Below are 17,465 nucleotides of genomic sequence, written 5' to 3'. Positions count from 1 at the left end.
ATGCTTTTCACTCCACCTACTATTGACTGAGAGGAACATAAATACATTGTCCATTTGTGAAAGGACCATTGACATGTTCAATTGTATCCATTGCATTAAGAACATGTCCTATGACTAGATCCCAGATGATAGGTCCACTCATTCAGGTGTCCGTTAATGATTTTGTCAGGATTGTGTATCAGCTGTGTGTGACAATGGGTGAGTGTTCTCCTAATGAAGCAGTGCTTCAATATACAAGGACACACAAAATGTCATGCTGACCAGAGCTGTGATATAAAGAATGTGATTTCATGTTAACACAGGTGACATGATGATCTGAACATCTTATCATTTATTTTGGAACTATCCACATTTATCATTTTGGCATTATTCACAATTATCATAAATTTAATATCTTAATATGTTTCTTAAAATTCCTGACATTGTATTTTTTTCTTTCCGTCTTTATATTTTGGAAATGTCATGATGGCAACACATGCAAGTGTTCATGTTTTGTCAATACACTTCTCTCAACGAAAGAGAATGTGATAGACAATAATAATATGAGCAGTTTAATTTACACGTTTACCAAATATTTGCTGATTTTATGACTTGTGGTAGTGTGACCTACAAATGCTCAATCATTTCATGTCTTCAAATACTACACACACTACTGTCTTACTAATTTTGATTCAAGGCTTTGACTTACTACTTTACTTACATTGTCTCCAATTTCAAGCTCAGGTCTGTAAGGATAATGTATATAAAACAATTCATTTTTCATCATCTTCTTCCTCATTCTACATGGCCCCTCAGTCATATCTAGCATCCACTTATCTAACCTGAAATGAAAACAAAAATAAAAAACTTAGAGCAAGTAAATAATTCCCTGAATTTGAGGGGAAAAACAACATTGTGGTACTGAGATCAGTAAGTTCTGTAAGTAGCACAAAAGAACACTATGAGAAACATTACTAGCATTTGAAAGATCAAATTAAGAAAAAATTGTGATGTAAAACAATTCATAAAATAAAAAATAAAACATGCAAACAAACAATAACAGTGATGCTTATTGTATGTGCCCACACATACTTTTCAAATCCTCCCTTACTGACACTTTTCGTAGCATTGGACAGGTTTCTGTATATGTATGTCCTATAAATTTATAATCTTCGATGGTAACAATCAATGACAGTTTCTCTTACTGTGACAACGCAGTTAAACTGCACAAGTCATCACTGTGAACATAAGCTGTCTTGGCCTGCAGCTTCAACCCTGTCCACCAATTCTTCAGCCACTTATGGTAGACACCTGCTTTGATCTTTACACCAGCTTTGTTTCTCTCAGTCTACAGTACACAATTTAATCCACCTGGTTCATTCATTACCTTGTCTTCATAAATGTAACAGATTTCATAGTTTTTATCAAAGGTGTCAAGTTTCACTCACTTCAAATACGAATCGCTGTGTGAATCTCATACACAGTAGTAGTTTTGATTCTGGTATCTTCATAATGATTTGTCATCACTCAAGCATAGACTGCTGTTCAATGAAAATGGTGTATACTCCAGTCAAACAACCTTTTGTGGTGCCTGACCAGTACATCATCTGCACCACATGACTGCCAGAATTCATCAACAGCATTTGTTTTTCCAGTAGACTCAAACAGAAACCAATTAAAATGAGACAAAATACTTATGTAGTAATTCCTTAAACACAGCTTGTTACAGTTGTTACACTTTGCAGATGACAGTCTTTCTGAAAGAAAGAATATTCCAATGATTGGCATGGTTGATCTTAATAACTTACAGCCCTGGAATACAGTCTTTCAATGTGAAAAACATTCCAAATGTGAGTATTGCTCATAATCAACTTCAGTGATGGGAATTACTACGAGTGACAGGAAAACGGTTTTATCAGGGAGGAGACTGGAGTGAAAGATGTAATTATGGCCATACTGAACATGAAACTGAGGTGGGCAGGCTTCTTGAAGGATGATATATGCAGGCTTCTAGAAGGACGATATATATGTAAGACAAAACCTCAAACATAAGAAAAAATTTGTAGGTTACCATTCAATATGATTTCTACTGATAAAGCAACTGTTAGCTCAATATACTCCCCAACATAATTGGTCATGCACAAAATGCATGGCTGCAAAAGCAATCTAAACCAAAATTTTCCACAAAACTTTTACAATTAACATCAACTCTCCGACTTACCGACTGCTTGTGACTGGCCCCCAAAGGCCCCGCTCTCGTGTCAGTTCCGTCTCAGTCTGCAGCCACTCCTCGAATACATATCGTTGAGTGTGAGTCTGAGTCTGGTGATGCATCTTTGCCCGTATTTCTACCAACTCCCTTACCAAATTGACATGGTTGAGAGTGTACGTGGCAACATCAACCATAGATAGATGGGACTGCTTTACACGCAACGTTTCCTCCTTTTTCACCTTCGTTCGACTTGCCAAGCGAGTCAGCCCACCAGTAACTTTCTGGATTTTCTGCAAGGTAGAAATAAATTCTGAATAATACTGATAAATGATCAAATTTTTAGAAAATGTTTTTAATATCAGTAACAAGAAGAAACAACAAGTGAAAAATGTCCACTTACAGATTGTATTTGATTATGTAATTCCCAAGGAACCCTATAAGATGCTTTTCTTTCCATATCCACATAATTGAGCCACAGGCGGGTAGCTGATTCGTACACCTGTTCCCTTACAGTGGTCAAATCTGGAGCTTTGTTGTTTGGTGAATTAAGTGTTATTTTAAATACCTATAATGAAAAGAAAATTAACACATTTTAATTATATTCATGGTAATGAACCCTGATAATATTATTCATTATTTTCAACTATAAAGTGTTGTAAGTGATATGGATTAAAATTTTACGTACTCTCACCTCCTTCCCATGTTAATCAAGTGATTATGCAAGAACTAATACAGTAGGTGTATGCTCTCAAATTAAGATTCAATATAATTATGCAAGCATTTTGAAAGTTTCTTTTGTCTACAACAGAAAAATAAGAGCACCTCTGCTTTCTTACAAGGGTAATCCCAAAAGTAAGGTCCCCTATTTTTTTAGAAGTACAGAACTCTGTTTGTGCGGCAGTTGGTCACACTGTTATGAAGAGTGCTTCACACGCTGTGTGCAAACATGCGCACGCCACACTGAGGTGCTCAGTCTTGGCTTGGCAGCCGTTGAGAATGGAGCTACCGTTGGATGTTACCGCCAAGTGCGAATTGTGCGCAGTTATTCAGTTTTTGAACACAAAGGGCACTGCGCTGATTGAAATCCATCACCAATTGACAGAAGTGTATGGTGAGTTGTGCATGGATGTCAAAAATGTTCGTAAGTGTTGTAGAGAGTTTGCAGCTGGTCGGACCGAAACTCATGACAAACAAAGGAGTGGGAGACCATCAATTTCTGAGGAGACAGTGTTGATGGTTCAGCGAAGCATGTGTGAAGATCAGCGGATCACCCTGGATGATCTCTGCACGTTGGTTCATGAGGTTTCCCAAAGCAATGCTCACAGAATTTTAACAGAAACAATGAACTACTGGAAGGTGTGCGCAAGATGGGTGCCACGAATGCTGACTGAGGACCAAATGTGGCAATGAGTTGATGCTTCCCGTGCCTTTCTTCATCGCCTTGCAGCCAAACAGGACACCTTTCTGGACTCAATTGTCACGGGTGATGAAACCTGGGCATACCACTTTACACCTGAGACCAAGCAACAATCACGCCAGTGGCGACATCCTTCTTCGCCAAAGCCACGGAGCTGGTGGCGAGCTGGTATGACATGGGCATACAAAAACTGCCACAGCGTCTACAAAAATGCATCGACAGAAATGGTGAGTATGTCAAAAAAGATCTAAATGTTCAAGCTGTAAACTGATGTAAACCATTGTAGAGATAAACAGGTCTATGTACTTATAAAAAAAATAGGAGACCTTGCTTTTGGGATTACCCTGGTATTTTATGTCTGAAATGTGCCTCGTAAACCAAAAAACAGTTAAACACGACAAAGATGTGTCAAAGGCAAAAGGAGAGAGATACTGAACATATCACCAGGAAATCACATCCGTAAAATGTATGATTGAGTAAAGATTTGATGTATTTGTCATTTAGTGGATTTCCACTCATTTTGTGGAAGAGTAAATACAACAAAACACTTACTTATTAAAAAGCCTATCATTGTTTAAAACTGTTGATTTGATGCTATTTCATTGTTATTTCCCATGTGTAAGGTCTTTACATGACTGAAAAACTTTCAAGCATCATTTACTTAATAATTATTCTCAGCTATACTGAAAATTCGCAATTTCAACTTCAGACCTGAGATTTTAATATCACAGAAATGAACATTTATCAAGTAAATTAAGAAATATTTGACACCACCTAATCAAAGAGATTATGTTGTAATGATACATTACTTTCAATTCACTACCCTTATTCAGTGGAAGTAATCAAAGATTATCCCATTTTAATGTTACTAAAAGTCACCCAGAAAGACTTAATGGACAACTGTTAACAGCAATAACCTGGGGAAAAAGAAGCACCAAATATTTAGTGAAATGATTTGTCTAACTGTAAGAAATAACATAGATTAGAGAAACATTTAACATGCCTTTGAATGATACTGAAGATCATGTACAGTAGATGACATACTCAAATGTTAGTAAGGAGATCAATGAGTGAAATTCCATCACACAAATATCCTCTCGTATTCTTTAAAATTGTACGATTCTAAGTTAAACATCCAACTTTAAATTCTCAATCAGCACCACATTTCCTGTGCATCATTTCGAGAATCATTCAAAGGAACCAAATGTTTCGCTAATCTATTATATTTCTACTATGAGACAGATCACCTCACAATACATCTGACTGTTTCTTTTTCTCTGTTCTTTAAATTTTCAAATTAGGTTCAGACAAGCATGAAATATAATATATTTAAATATATATTGATGTTGTTTTATTATTATTATTATTTATTATTATTGTTGTTGTTGTTATTGTTGTTAAGAGTTCATAGACCACGAAAAAACGGGCAAGTTTCAATTTATGCTGTGGGTTGATTATTTTTTGTCATTTCATTTACAAGACTATCAACAGCTATTTCTGAAATATTTCAGATTTTCCCTGAAATAACTAATTAAGTTTTTCTTAATGACCCTGGTTACTTTCTGACAAATTAAATCTCTTTTTTCCAAAACTAGATCTCCACTGGCCAGTTTGATACCCCATTTTCTAATTTCTCACTATTCATTTGTCTATGAAAATTCAGACAAGAGTTTCCCCTCATATACTAATCAAGTTTTTTCTTAAGTACCCTTATTACTTCCAAGATGTTAAAACTTTCTTTGCAAAACTAAACCTGGTTAATTTGATATCCCTTTTGTCCACTTCTCTGTCTTCATTTCACTATGAGAATTCAGATAAAAATCCACTGTGCAATTTCTAGGCAGTCTAGTTTTCACTCTGTGCAAAAACTCCAAAAAGTGGGCACTAGTAAAGTTGTTATAAAGTGCACAACTACGTCCACAAACAATCTAGCAGATAAACACAAGATAAACATTTATAGCATGTGATTTATGTGGTATCATTTAAACGATTATGCCTACTCAATGCTGCAATCAAACAAAAGACTTGTGATGCCCATGGTTTTATTTACTTCTTTTTTTTTTTTCATTTCAGATGGTCTGTTATCCTATGTCTGAAGTGCCTTTTTAATTCCTTTTGGAGAGTTAATTTTCTGTCATATGACATTTATATTAGTGCTGAATTTTCAATTTGTTTTTCAAGTTTGGCTTTATAACGTTCCAGGCTTATGGTTACCCCCCCTGCATTATGTATTACTAGATCAATACTCTTATATCTCCAGCTGTAATTAAATTCAATTACTTTTCGATAATAGGAAAAAGGCTTTTAGAAGAATATTAGCAATACCAAATAATAGTAGTTACCATACCCTCTGTATCATAAACAATCAAAATCAGATTCAGGAAATTAATATAAGGAAAATGTTCAGATAAAAGAATAATATACTTCGTTCTCATCATCTGTAAATGGTAGGAATTAAATCTCGAGCCTAGTTACCAAAATATAGATAACTGATCATTTAGCATTGTTAGAATGATTATTTCTGCAATTTCAATACTGATGTGATTTTTGTGTGTTTAGAAAATGTCTTAAACTTGTTCTTGCAAAGTAGGGAATATTATAGAATGTTTGATAACGTTGTTAAACTATTTCATATTATAAATTATGTTTTGCATTATTATAACCAGTAGTACATTATAGGAAGAGTATAAATACTCGGCCTCGAGTATTGTTAGGACAGATGAGTGTTGGACACACTAGAGGACAGATCTGAGCATACAGTTGAGATAAGTTCTTGGTGCATGATTCAGGTTATGATTTACAACAGAGCAATTCGTGTATTTGACACTCTCTAAAATAGCATATTAGAACAGTGCAGTGACAGATTATTTCGGAGTGTTAAACAGTTTGATTTAACATCACAAAAGGCATAATGATATGTGACTTTATATTCGTACTTTGTTGAGTATTAGTGTTGAACAATGCAATAGATCTCAAACACTCATTTCTATCAAATTACTGCATCTGAACTATTTAATATCACCAGTGTAGTATGTACTACCATCGATTAGCTGTAGTAGTAACAACGAGGCTTATTACACCAAAGATTGATCATGAGTTCATAAGACAGGTTTTGAAGTGAATAAATAATATATGTCCTTACTTTACTTCAGTTGTGGTCTACATCACTGTAGTGAAATCCATTATAGTATCCTGTATTTATTGAATAAGCGTATTTTAGGTTGTGTATGCAGTCATCGAGGGACACCGAAGGCAAGATATTCACAAGTATTTAAACCATTTTTAACTACTCACTAACCAGTGGGACATTACAGATTCTACATTTTAACAGGTATTATTGTAACTGCTTGTAGTTTCATTTATTTTCATTCAAATTTGAAAAGCATTTGGAGCTGTGTTATCAAATGACAACCATGTCATTATTACTTCGGATTTTAAGTTGAATTCTAACAGGTTTGAAGACGTGAATTATCTTGCACTGGTATCAGTTCACAGTGTGCAAGTTAAGCTTTTAGCCATGATCCAATGGTCTGGTGTGACCAACAAATCGGTTTTCTGGCAGGCAACTGTGTTTTGCTAAATTATTTTGACAAATCCAAATAATCATTTTGGCAATATATTTACACATTTTGAAATTAAAATTTAATTTGGATACATTATATTAGTTTATACTCAAACTATAAGGTATAAGTGTGAATCAGGTGGGGACTGCATTTGGTGATCTGATTACCTTTTCAATGTTATGAAAAAGATAGATTGCTACTCACAACATAGAAGGGACGTTGAGTCACTGAGAGGCACAACAAAAAGGCTGCTAAACATTTGTGTTATCGGGCAAAAGGCCTTATTCTGCTTGTGGGAGCACGCAGAGACATGGTGGGGACAAGGTAGGGCAGCTAGGTGCAGTTGGGCAGTTTGAAAGACAGAAGGGGAGGGGGTGGCAAGGGTATGGGTGGGGGAGTGGAAAAGGAGAGTAATCAAGGAGGGAAAAAGACTAGCAGGTGAGTTGGTAGTATAGAAGGCTGTGTAGTGATCCAGTAGGAACAGGGGCTAGTGAAGGTTAATGCCTGGGGGGTTTGGGAACATTGTGGTCCGGCTGTCTCTTGGTCACAGTTTGTCAGTTGCCATTCATGTGGACAGACAGCTTGTTTGTTGTCACGCCTACATAGAATGCAGCACAGTGGTTGCAGCTTATCTTGTAGATCACATGGCTGCTTTCACAAGTAGCTCTGCTTTTGATAAGATAGGTGGTGTCTGTGACTGGGCTCAAGTAGGTAGTGGTGGGAGGATGTATGGGACAAGTCTTACATTTAGGTCTATTGCAGGGATATGAGATATTGGGCTAGGGGATGGACAAGAATACTGTATAGGTTTGTTGTGTGGCAGGTTAGCAGCATGTGAGGGGCAGGGAAGATGGGTAGGATATTCCGAATTTCAAGGCATAACTAGAGGTAGAGGACTATAGTCAACAACCTGGCATAGAATGTGATTCTGTTGCTCCAGTCCTGGGTGGTGCTGAATCAGGAGAGGAATGCTCTTTTATGGCTGGACAGTTGGTATGTGGGAGATGGTAGGTGACTGGAAAGACAAGATACTAGAGATCTGTTTATGTACAAGGTTGGGAGGGTAATTTTAGTCTGTGAACGGATCACCGAGACCCTTGGTATATTTGGAGAGGGACAACTTGTGACTACAGATGCAAGAGCCATGAGAGACTATGCTGTATGAAAAGTATTTCTTGGTATGGAATGGGTGGCAGCTGTAGAAATAGAGGTATTATTGATGGCTGGTAGGTTTGATGTGGACAGAGGTACTGATGTAGCCATCCCCAAGGTGGAGGTCAACATCAAGAAAGGTGGCTTTCGGGCTGAGGAGGACTAGGTGAAGCAAATGGGGGAGAAGGTGTTGATGTTCTGATGGAATGTTGATATGGTTTCCTCACCCTCAGTCTGGATCATAAAGATGTCATCAATGAATCTGAACCAAATGAGAGGTTTGGAATTCTGGGTGGTTAGAAAGGTTTTCTCTGGATCGTCCATGAACAGGTTGGCACAGGGTGGTGCCAAGCAGGTGCCCATTGTCATATCACAGATATGTTTGTAGGTATTGCCTTCAAAGACGAAGTAATTGCAAGTGAGGATTTAGTTGCTAATGGTGACCAGATAGGAGGTTGTAGGTTTGGAGTCAGTTGGGCATTGGGAAAGGTAGTGTTCAATAGTGCTGCTATTGAACACTACCTTTGCTAGCTACTGGCTACTACCTGTGGATTGGGAATGCTAGCGTAGACGGTGGTGGCATCAACAGAGATGAGTATGGTGCCTGTGATAAAGGTACAGGAACTGCAGAGTCAATGGAGGAGACAGGGCTTTGGGTTCAGTCCAATTGGCAGGGTTGGTGACAAAAAGGTCTTGCCACTGTAGGACTGGGGGAAGGAGAAGTTTATCAATGCAGGAAAAGACAGATTGCTACATACCATAAAGAATACACCTCAAGTTGCAGACAGGCTGGCCCAAGATGCTGGAGTTGGCAGTCGTGTGTGCCTGAGGTGTGCTTGCTGCTTCATCTGTGTGTGTGTGTGTGTGTGTGTGTGTGTGTGTGTGTGTGTGTGTGTGTGTGTTTTATTGCCAAAGGCTGTGGCCAACAGCTACATATAAGTGTCTGTTTAATTGTGCCTGTCTGGAACTTGGTTTGAGAAGGAGAGGTTTACTTTTTCAGAAAATATAACCTTTTATCTTACACTTTATTTGACACCCACTACATTTGATGCACTACAAATCATTTCCTGTATGTGTATTTACTTATAACAATGGTGAACAGGGATGATATTTTCATGCTTGTTTGACTACCATTTCAACGTGGATAAAGCTAAAGTTTTCCATTGTTGTTCATAAACAGTAATTAACATAATTTATGAAGTATGAAGTAATAAGTAGTAATTAAACAGTACCTCTTCAATTGCAGGTTTCTTGCACACGTACAGCTCTTCCCAGACTCTTCGTGCAGCCACTGCCATCAGGTTGTGGCCCTGGTGAGACGTCAACCTATCCTCTGTTTCATCTGTCTGAGGATTTACATGCCACGTTGTTTTTATGTTTGTGTCCAACCTGGAAAGAATTTCATCAATTACTTAAGTTAGACACATGAAAAAAATCTACCTATCCCTTAATAAAAAACACATGAGGAAACAACAAAACATAAATTGTATATATGAAGACAAATCACCACTCAATGGCCATTTGCTGCTCAATACATACAAATTTTTCCACTCCAAATTTCCTAGCAGAATAACTGAATAGTTACACCCAAAAGCAAATGTCTCGGAAAACTCATATCAATATGACCTGAAAAGGTTCTGGTCCTATGCAAAACCGCAAAGCAGGTCTAAGGCTTCCAGTAAAGTAGTTGAACGTAGCAAACCAAAAGCTGAAGGTTTAATTTCACGTTTAAGAAATTATTCACACAGGAGAATCGTATAAACATACCACAATTTGACCATTAAACAGACTCCCATACGGGTGGTAGTAATAAGCATCCATGGCATAGAGAAACAACTGAAAGAGTTGAAAAGAAATAAGCCTCCATGTCTAGGTGGAATCCCAATTCTGTTTTAGAATGAGTAATCTACAGCATTGGCCCCTTAGTTAGCTTACATTTATTACGAATCTCTCACCCAACACAAAGTCCCAAGTGACTGGAAAAAAGCACAAGTGACTCCTATGTATAAGAATAGTAAAAGAACAGACCTGCAAAATTACAGACCAATATCCTTAACATTGGTTTGTTGCAGAATTCTTGACCATATTCTCAGTTTGAATATAATAAATCTCCTTGAGACAGAAAAGCTTCTGTCCACAAATTAGCATGGTTTTAGAAATCGTTGATTGTGCGAAACTCTGCTTGCTCTTTTCTCACAGAATATACTGCAAATTATGGATGAAGAGCAACAGGCAGATTCCACATTTCTAGATTTCAAAAAAGCGTCTGACATATGGAACAGGTTCCCAGATACGCAAGCGGCTCAAAGGCTTAAGTAATAGAACCCAGTGTTGTTGACCTCGAAGGCGAGTATTCATCAGGAAAGAAGGGTATTGTTAGGAGTGTACCAGGCGATTGTGATAAGAGTGTTATTATTTTCTCTCTATATCACCAAGTGGACAGGGTTGTTTGCTAATGATGTTATGGTGTATGAGTTGGGTAACTGCAGGAGGAGACAAAGTGGCAGGCAGATTGTTTAATTGGTAAGATGAATAGCAACTTGCTCTAAATGTGGGAAAATGTAAGTTCATGCAGCTGAATAGGAAAAACATACCCGCAAAATTCAGATACAGCATTAGTAGAGTCCTGCTTGATACACTCATGTCATTTAAATATCTGGGAGGTAACGCTGCAAAGCAATATGAAATGGAATGAGCTTGTGAGGGTAGTGGTAGGAAAGAGAAATGGTTGATTTTTGTTTATTGGGGGAATTAAGGGAAGTGTGGTTCATCTGTAATGGAGACCATGATAGGATGCTAGCACAACCTAATCTCGAGTAGTGCTTGAGTGTTTGGGACCCAAACCAGTTCAGATTGAAGGAAGACTTTGAAGCAATTCAGAGGCAGACTGCTAGATTTGTTACCGGTAGGTCTGAACAACATGCAGGTATTATGGAGATACTTCAGGAACTCAAATGGGAATCCCTGGAGGGAAAGCAATGTTTATTTTGCGGAACACTATTGAGAAAATATTGAGAAGTGGCATTTGCAGCTGACTGCAGAATAATTCTAGTGCTGTCAATGTACATGCACGTAAGGACCATGAAGACAAGATACGAGAAATTAGGTCTCACGTGGAAGCATATAGACAGCTGTTTTTCCCTCACTCTCTTTGTGAGTGGAACAGGAAAGGAAATGACTAGTAGTGGCACAGGGTACTGCCTGCCACGCACCGCTGGGAAGTGATCTGCATAAAAACTTGCACCAAAGAAGCTGAAAATAAAATAGCTGACATACCAAATTATAGCAGAAAGGCAATACCATGGTGAAAGTTCCAGACTGCAGACTAGTGGCTACTGAAATAGCTGCATTATGGGCAGTGTCAGGCTTAATTTCTCATGAAGTTGTGTCAATAGGAGAAAATCTTTGTGAACCTAATGTTTCATGTACTTGGAATTTGCACTCATTTGAGCTCTCTTTTTGACTGTTGCAACTTTCACGAACACTATTATAACCATAGATACGAGTGGCATCTGATTTCAACAGAGCACATAGCACACAACAAATTTATGCAATCAAATGTTAAAACCTTGTTGCACACATAAAATGAAAAGAAGGGAAAAAATAGAAGTATAATCTTGTAACAATACTCTAACAGTAAATTTCTCAGCAAGCTATAGGATGTAGGTGAATCTGTCTGCAGTTTATCCAAGATAAAGTCATATCAGGTTAATACAGTGTGTGTGTGTGTGTGTGTGTGTGTGTGTGTGTGTGTGTGTGTGTGTGTGCGCGCGGGCGTGTGTTGGGGGGGAGCTAACGGTTACTTCCTGCAAAGAGAGCAATATTAATTACCGACTGACTGTATTTAGACACGTTTCTTTCCAGAACTGTGTACCATTACTGAAAAATAACATTAGATATCACAAGTAGGGCAGGAAAAAAAAGATGATGTTATCTTAATAGATAACATAATGTATATTCATAAGTTTCCCCCAGAAAATGCTGTTCTCTGAACAGTATTTGTATGATTAAAAATTTATCTTTTTTTTTCTACTGTGTTTTCCAATACAGCATAAGTTGAGATTTACGGAAACACTGTTATATACTCACATAATTTTCATATCAGATGTGAGTTGCAATAAACAGTACGTTAGGCAGCCGACAAAATCCAGTTCATGATTTCCTGCACCAAAGATTAGACCTCTGAAATCATTAAAGTCCAGAATTAAATTAAATACCTTTGGAAATACTACTCTAAGTAAAAACAAAAGATAAGGTAAATACTGTATGTAATTGTAAACTGCAGAGAAGCAAAGTAAACACAAATACGATGTCTGTAATGGCAGATCCAACAACCTTAATTCCAACTGCGAGACAAGATAATTTCGACATCTGTGCCACTATGTAAGTCATTTGGATCAACTTCGTCATCACCGGATACCTCAACCTTCTCAATGTATGGTTTCCTTTGACTTTCCCTGAACATTTTTCAATACCTTGTAATACAAAATTATTTCCTGGGTGCTGCTTTCATACAACTTTAGTTACAGTCTCTATTTCTTAAAATTTACCTTGAGTTATTCCGTATCTTTTCCCTCCCTCTTCTCCATCTCACTATCTTTTATCTTGCCATTATTTCATTCATTTATTTAGTGATGTGATTATTCTTGGCACAAATATTATGAATATTCCCTCTCCTCTCAATTATTTCCATTCCATTAGCTCTCTTTTACAGTTACGAAGACCATTTCATTCACCTCAGAACACAGTTCATCGTCTCTGATAACATTTAAATCACTAGAATTTTCAACACGCTAACCCCCAAATAGTTTGCTGGGAACAAACTTTTGATTGCAAATCTTATGAGCAAGTGTTTGATGTATATCTCAAGAACAAACACGACTGTTTTCTGTACTGGCACATATTCACTGCCACTTTCTGCTGCATGTAATGCAGCATAATTTTATTCATCTAATCCTTTTGAAAGTCTACAAATGTTCCCTTCTCTTTGGATGAATGAAGTCCCAGGATCAATTTATTGACATTCAAACAAATATTTGTGTGTGATTGTGGATCTGCCATAACAGCACAATCTGAGTTTACTTTTGTTAATACCAGCAAAGTTCTGCCTGTGTAACTAAAGACAGCAATAAGATACTTTCTTATCTAACAGAACACAACTTGTAACCATTTTAGTGCCAACACGTTGATCATGCTTCCCCAAATTTCTCTCCCCCACCTACGAGAAAATAATCCCTTAAAATGAGGATATCTGTGGCTGGATTGGGAATTCTTTGATAGGAAGGACACATAATATTTTCTTAGATGGAGACTCATCAACATATGCATAAGTAATTTCAGCTGTGCTCCAGGGAAGTGTATTGGGACCCCTCACTGTTCACGTTGTACAATAATGACTTTGCAGACAATATTAATAGTAACTTCAGGTTTTTTGCAGATGGTGCCATTATATACATTGAAGTACTGTAGAAGAAAGCTGTACAAATATTCTATGAATTTAGTATCAATGAGTCAAAGTTGGAATCAATAAACTCATACAAATACCTGGTTGCAACACTATGAAGGATTACGAAATGGAACAATCACATGGGCTAAGTTATAGGGAAAGCTTGGGGCTGACTTTGGTTTACTGTTATAATACTAGTGAATGCAATCAGTCTACAAAGGAGTACAAAAGATTTGTGTGACCCATCCTAGAATACTGCTCACATATGTGTGACCTACACCAAATAGGACCAAGAATATTGAATGTGTACAGAAAAGGGCAGTACAAATGGTCACAGGTTTGACCTGTGGCAAAGTGTCACAGAGATGCTGAAGAAACTGAAGTGGCAGGCACTTGAACATAGGTCCAACTGTCCAAAGAAAGTCACTTCACAAAGTTTGAAGAACTGGCTTTAAATGATCACTCTAGGAATGTACTACAATTCCCTATATATCACTCTCAAGGGAATCAAAAGGACAAGATTAAATTAAATACAGTGTGCAGAGAGGCTTTTAAGCAATCCATACATGAGTGGAACAGGAAGAAGCCCTAATAACTGGTACAATAGGAAGTATCTTCTGCCATGTACTTCAAAGTGGTTTGCAGAGGACGGGTGTAGATGTATATGTAGACACGTTCATTGAAAATTGACCCCTGCTGCTTTGTATTAATATTTGCTCTATAACATAAATCAGGATCTCCACTGTTTCTATCAGTGCCGGTTCCACACTGACGAGTCAAAATGTTATGATGACATGCTTAATAGTGTGTTGGTGCACCTTTGTGACTCTGCACGGCACGGATTCGACAAGTGTTTGGTAGGTTTCTGGAGGTATATGGTGCTAGGTGTCTACACAAAGATCGTGTAATTTTTGTAAATTATGGTCTGGTGGTTTGTGGGTGTGGAGTTGGTGCCTGATAGCATTCCAGATGTGTTCCACGGGGGTTCAGCTCAGGTGAATCTGGTGACCAAGACGCCAGTAGAAATTCACTATCATGCTCCTCAAACCACTCCAACACAATTCTGGCCTTGTGGCACGGACAGTCATCCTGCTGGAAGGTGCACGCCACCACTGTCGGTGAAGACGTCACGCACAAAGGGATGGAGGTGGTCAGCAATAATTGCGTACTGCACAACTGTTGCGGTGCCTTTGATTAGTACGACATGTCCCGTATAAGATGAGGTAAATGTCATCAATAGAATAATACTGCCCCCACCAGCCTGTGTTTGAGGCACAGGACAGATAGTGAGCAGCCGTTTTCTTGGGTTATGGATATCTGCACAGGACCATCAACGTAGTGTAACAATAAAAGGTGATTCATCCGACCAGGTGACACTGCCATCCATCCGCAGTCCAACTTTGATGACACTGTGCTCACTGCAATTGTAAATGATGACATCACTGGGTCAACATGAGAACACAGAGCTTCGTCTGCTGTGAATCTCCACATTCGACACTGTGCGCTGAACTGTGTGCTCCGAAGCACTTGTGCCCGTACCAGCATTGCACTCTGTCATCAGATCTGCTGCAGATGCCACTTATCCTGCTTTACAGAGTGGGAAAACCTCTGAGCTCCCCTTTCATTCTGTGATAAAGTGTGCACCTCTGGCACCTTGCAACCCTCTCCTGTACTCAACCATCCAGGAAAAAGTTTCCACAGGTTCTCACAACAGTAGCACGTGAACAGCTGTTCAGCTTCACCACCTCCAAGATGCTTATTCCCACATGCCAGGCCATAACACACTGCTCCTTGTCAAAGTCGTTTATGTAAATGGATTTCCCCATTTTTGGCCCCTACAGTCACTAGAACTATACCAATCTGTAATCCATTCAGTTACACAGTATGTTGCTCCAAGCTGCCCTTCAACAAATGAAGTGGAATGATGACTTTCTGACATGGAAACAAACACCTCAGGTGGACATCTAGATCAGCAGTGCACAATCATACCACAATTGATGAAGTTCATAAGTTATATGAAGTAGCAGCAATAGTAAACACGATCAGAGAAAGCCTTCTAAGATAGTATGGGCATGTTCTTAGAGCAGACACAATAACAGTAGCAAAGACTAGTTTTAGTTTGAGAGTACATGGTAAACAGCCTGTAGGACAACCTATGTAGCAATGGCTTGATAGGTTGCACAGAGATATCTACATTTCAGGCCTGCACCCTCATTCGGCACTAGATTGGATTAAATGGCAACAGAGCGCCAAAACAGTGGACCTCGCCAGCAAGAAGGACAAATGCTAAGAAAGAAGACGACTGTCACTAGAATGATTCCCCATTTGTGCATCATAACCACAATGCCACCAGGTGACTCATAATTTCACAGTTGGTTGGTTGGTTGATAGTTATGGGACTAAACGACAAGGTTATCAGTCCAACAACGTAGGAAAAGAGAGACTGCTACTTACTGTATAGAAGATACATTAAGTTGTACACAGGCACAATTAAAAGACACTTAAAAAAAGCTTTCAGCCATGGTCTTCATCAATACAAGAAGGACACATATCATTCATACACACAAGCAAGCACACCAAATACACACATGACCGCCAATTGCAACAGCTGGAAGATTGTTTGAAGGTGATCAGTCCCTCAGTCACAGATAGCTCATCTGATGTTAGTGATGTCCAGCAGAAATTTGTTTGACTTATGAAAGTATGTAGGAGTGCTGAAATTGAGCCACTGAAAACAATACTGATGCAAAAATACTGATGCCAGAGCTGAGAAATAATTTAAAGAGGAGTGAGTGTATGGGTCAGACTGGCACATAGGTCAGAGGAGACAAGGGGTCCCCAACGACTCATATGTGGTGAGAGAAATCTTGCCAATTAAGAGGATAATAGTAACAGTGAGAAGGCTAAAAAGGTAATGGAAATCAAACGAAACTTCCTGGCAGATTAAAACTGTGTGCCTGACCGAGACTCAAACTTGGGACCTTTGCCTTTCGTGGGCAAGGTAGAGCTCTTGCCCGCAAAAGGCAAAGGTCCCGAGTTCGAGTCTCGGTCTGGCACACAGTTTTATTCTACCAGGAAGTTTCATATCAGCGCACACTCCATTGCAGAGTGAAAATCTCATTTTGTAATGGAAGTGAGTCAGACCAACAATAGTAGAATGAGCAGAAAGAAATAATCAGGCTAGTGGGTGGATGGGGCCAGTGTGCATCGGGACTCTGGAAGTGACAGGGGCCAAACAAGCTGACAGTCAAAATGTTCTCACTCATCAGTGTAATGCTCTTGTCTGTAAAATCCTGTGTTAGAGAAACAAGCCTTTCGGTCCAGTTCACTCAATTATACCTCCATACACCCCATTAACACACTCACTCAGAGCTTGACAATGAAGGATGGAACACACATTTCCTGCAAAATTATTTGAAAATTGCAATTAATTCCTGCATTCGCAGCAGCTGGGAAATTAATGTGTCATCAGGCAAGAGGCAGCATTTTCTGGAAATCCATTTCCTACTCACCCTCTTCAGGTGAAGACTGAAGAAGACTTTGCCATAATATGATGAGTACAAAACATATTGAAAGATAGCTTCAAGAAAAGCACTGTAACTTAGCTGATAACATGAGATGTCAGAATAAAATTCACTGAGGAAGCCCGCATTCTCATGATGTAATTTTGGTAACATTATCCAACTTTCATATTGT

At 38.5% G+C, this 17,465-nt stretch overlaps 1 protein-coding gene across 1 annotated transcript in view; it reads right to left on the bottom strand.

The window, feature by feature from the left end:
• Positions 1-17,465, bottom strand: part of LOC126243507 (WD repeat and FYVE domain-containing protein 3) — a 324,242-nt gene that overhangs the window by 104,655 nt on the left and 202,122 nt on the right. Inside the window, exons 34-38 of the mRNA XM_049948168.1 lie at positions 12,413-12,505; positions 9,556-9,712; positions 2,592-2,756; positions 2,201-2,481; positions 701-821 (exon numbers count right to left, since the gene is read on the bottom strand). Coding sequence (XP_049804125.1) covers positions 701-821; positions 2,201-2,481; positions 2,592-2,756; positions 9,556-9,712; positions 12,413-12,505 — 817 coding nt within the window. The remainder of the gene's footprint in view (positions 1-700; positions 822-2,200; positions 2,482-2,591; positions 2,757-9,555; positions 9,713-12,412; positions 12,506-17,465) is intronic.

This window comes from Schistocerca nitens, chromosome 1 (genome assembly GCF_023898315.1).
Source record: "Schistocerca nitens isolate TAMUIC-IGC-003100 chromosome 1, iqSchNite1.1, whole genome shotgun sequence".
In the NCBI taxonomy this organism is placed as follows: domain Eukaryota; kingdom Metazoa; phylum Arthropoda; class Insecta; order Orthoptera; family Acrididae; genus Schistocerca; species Schistocerca nitens.
This window is presented reverse-complemented; position numbering and strand designations above follow the sequence as displayed.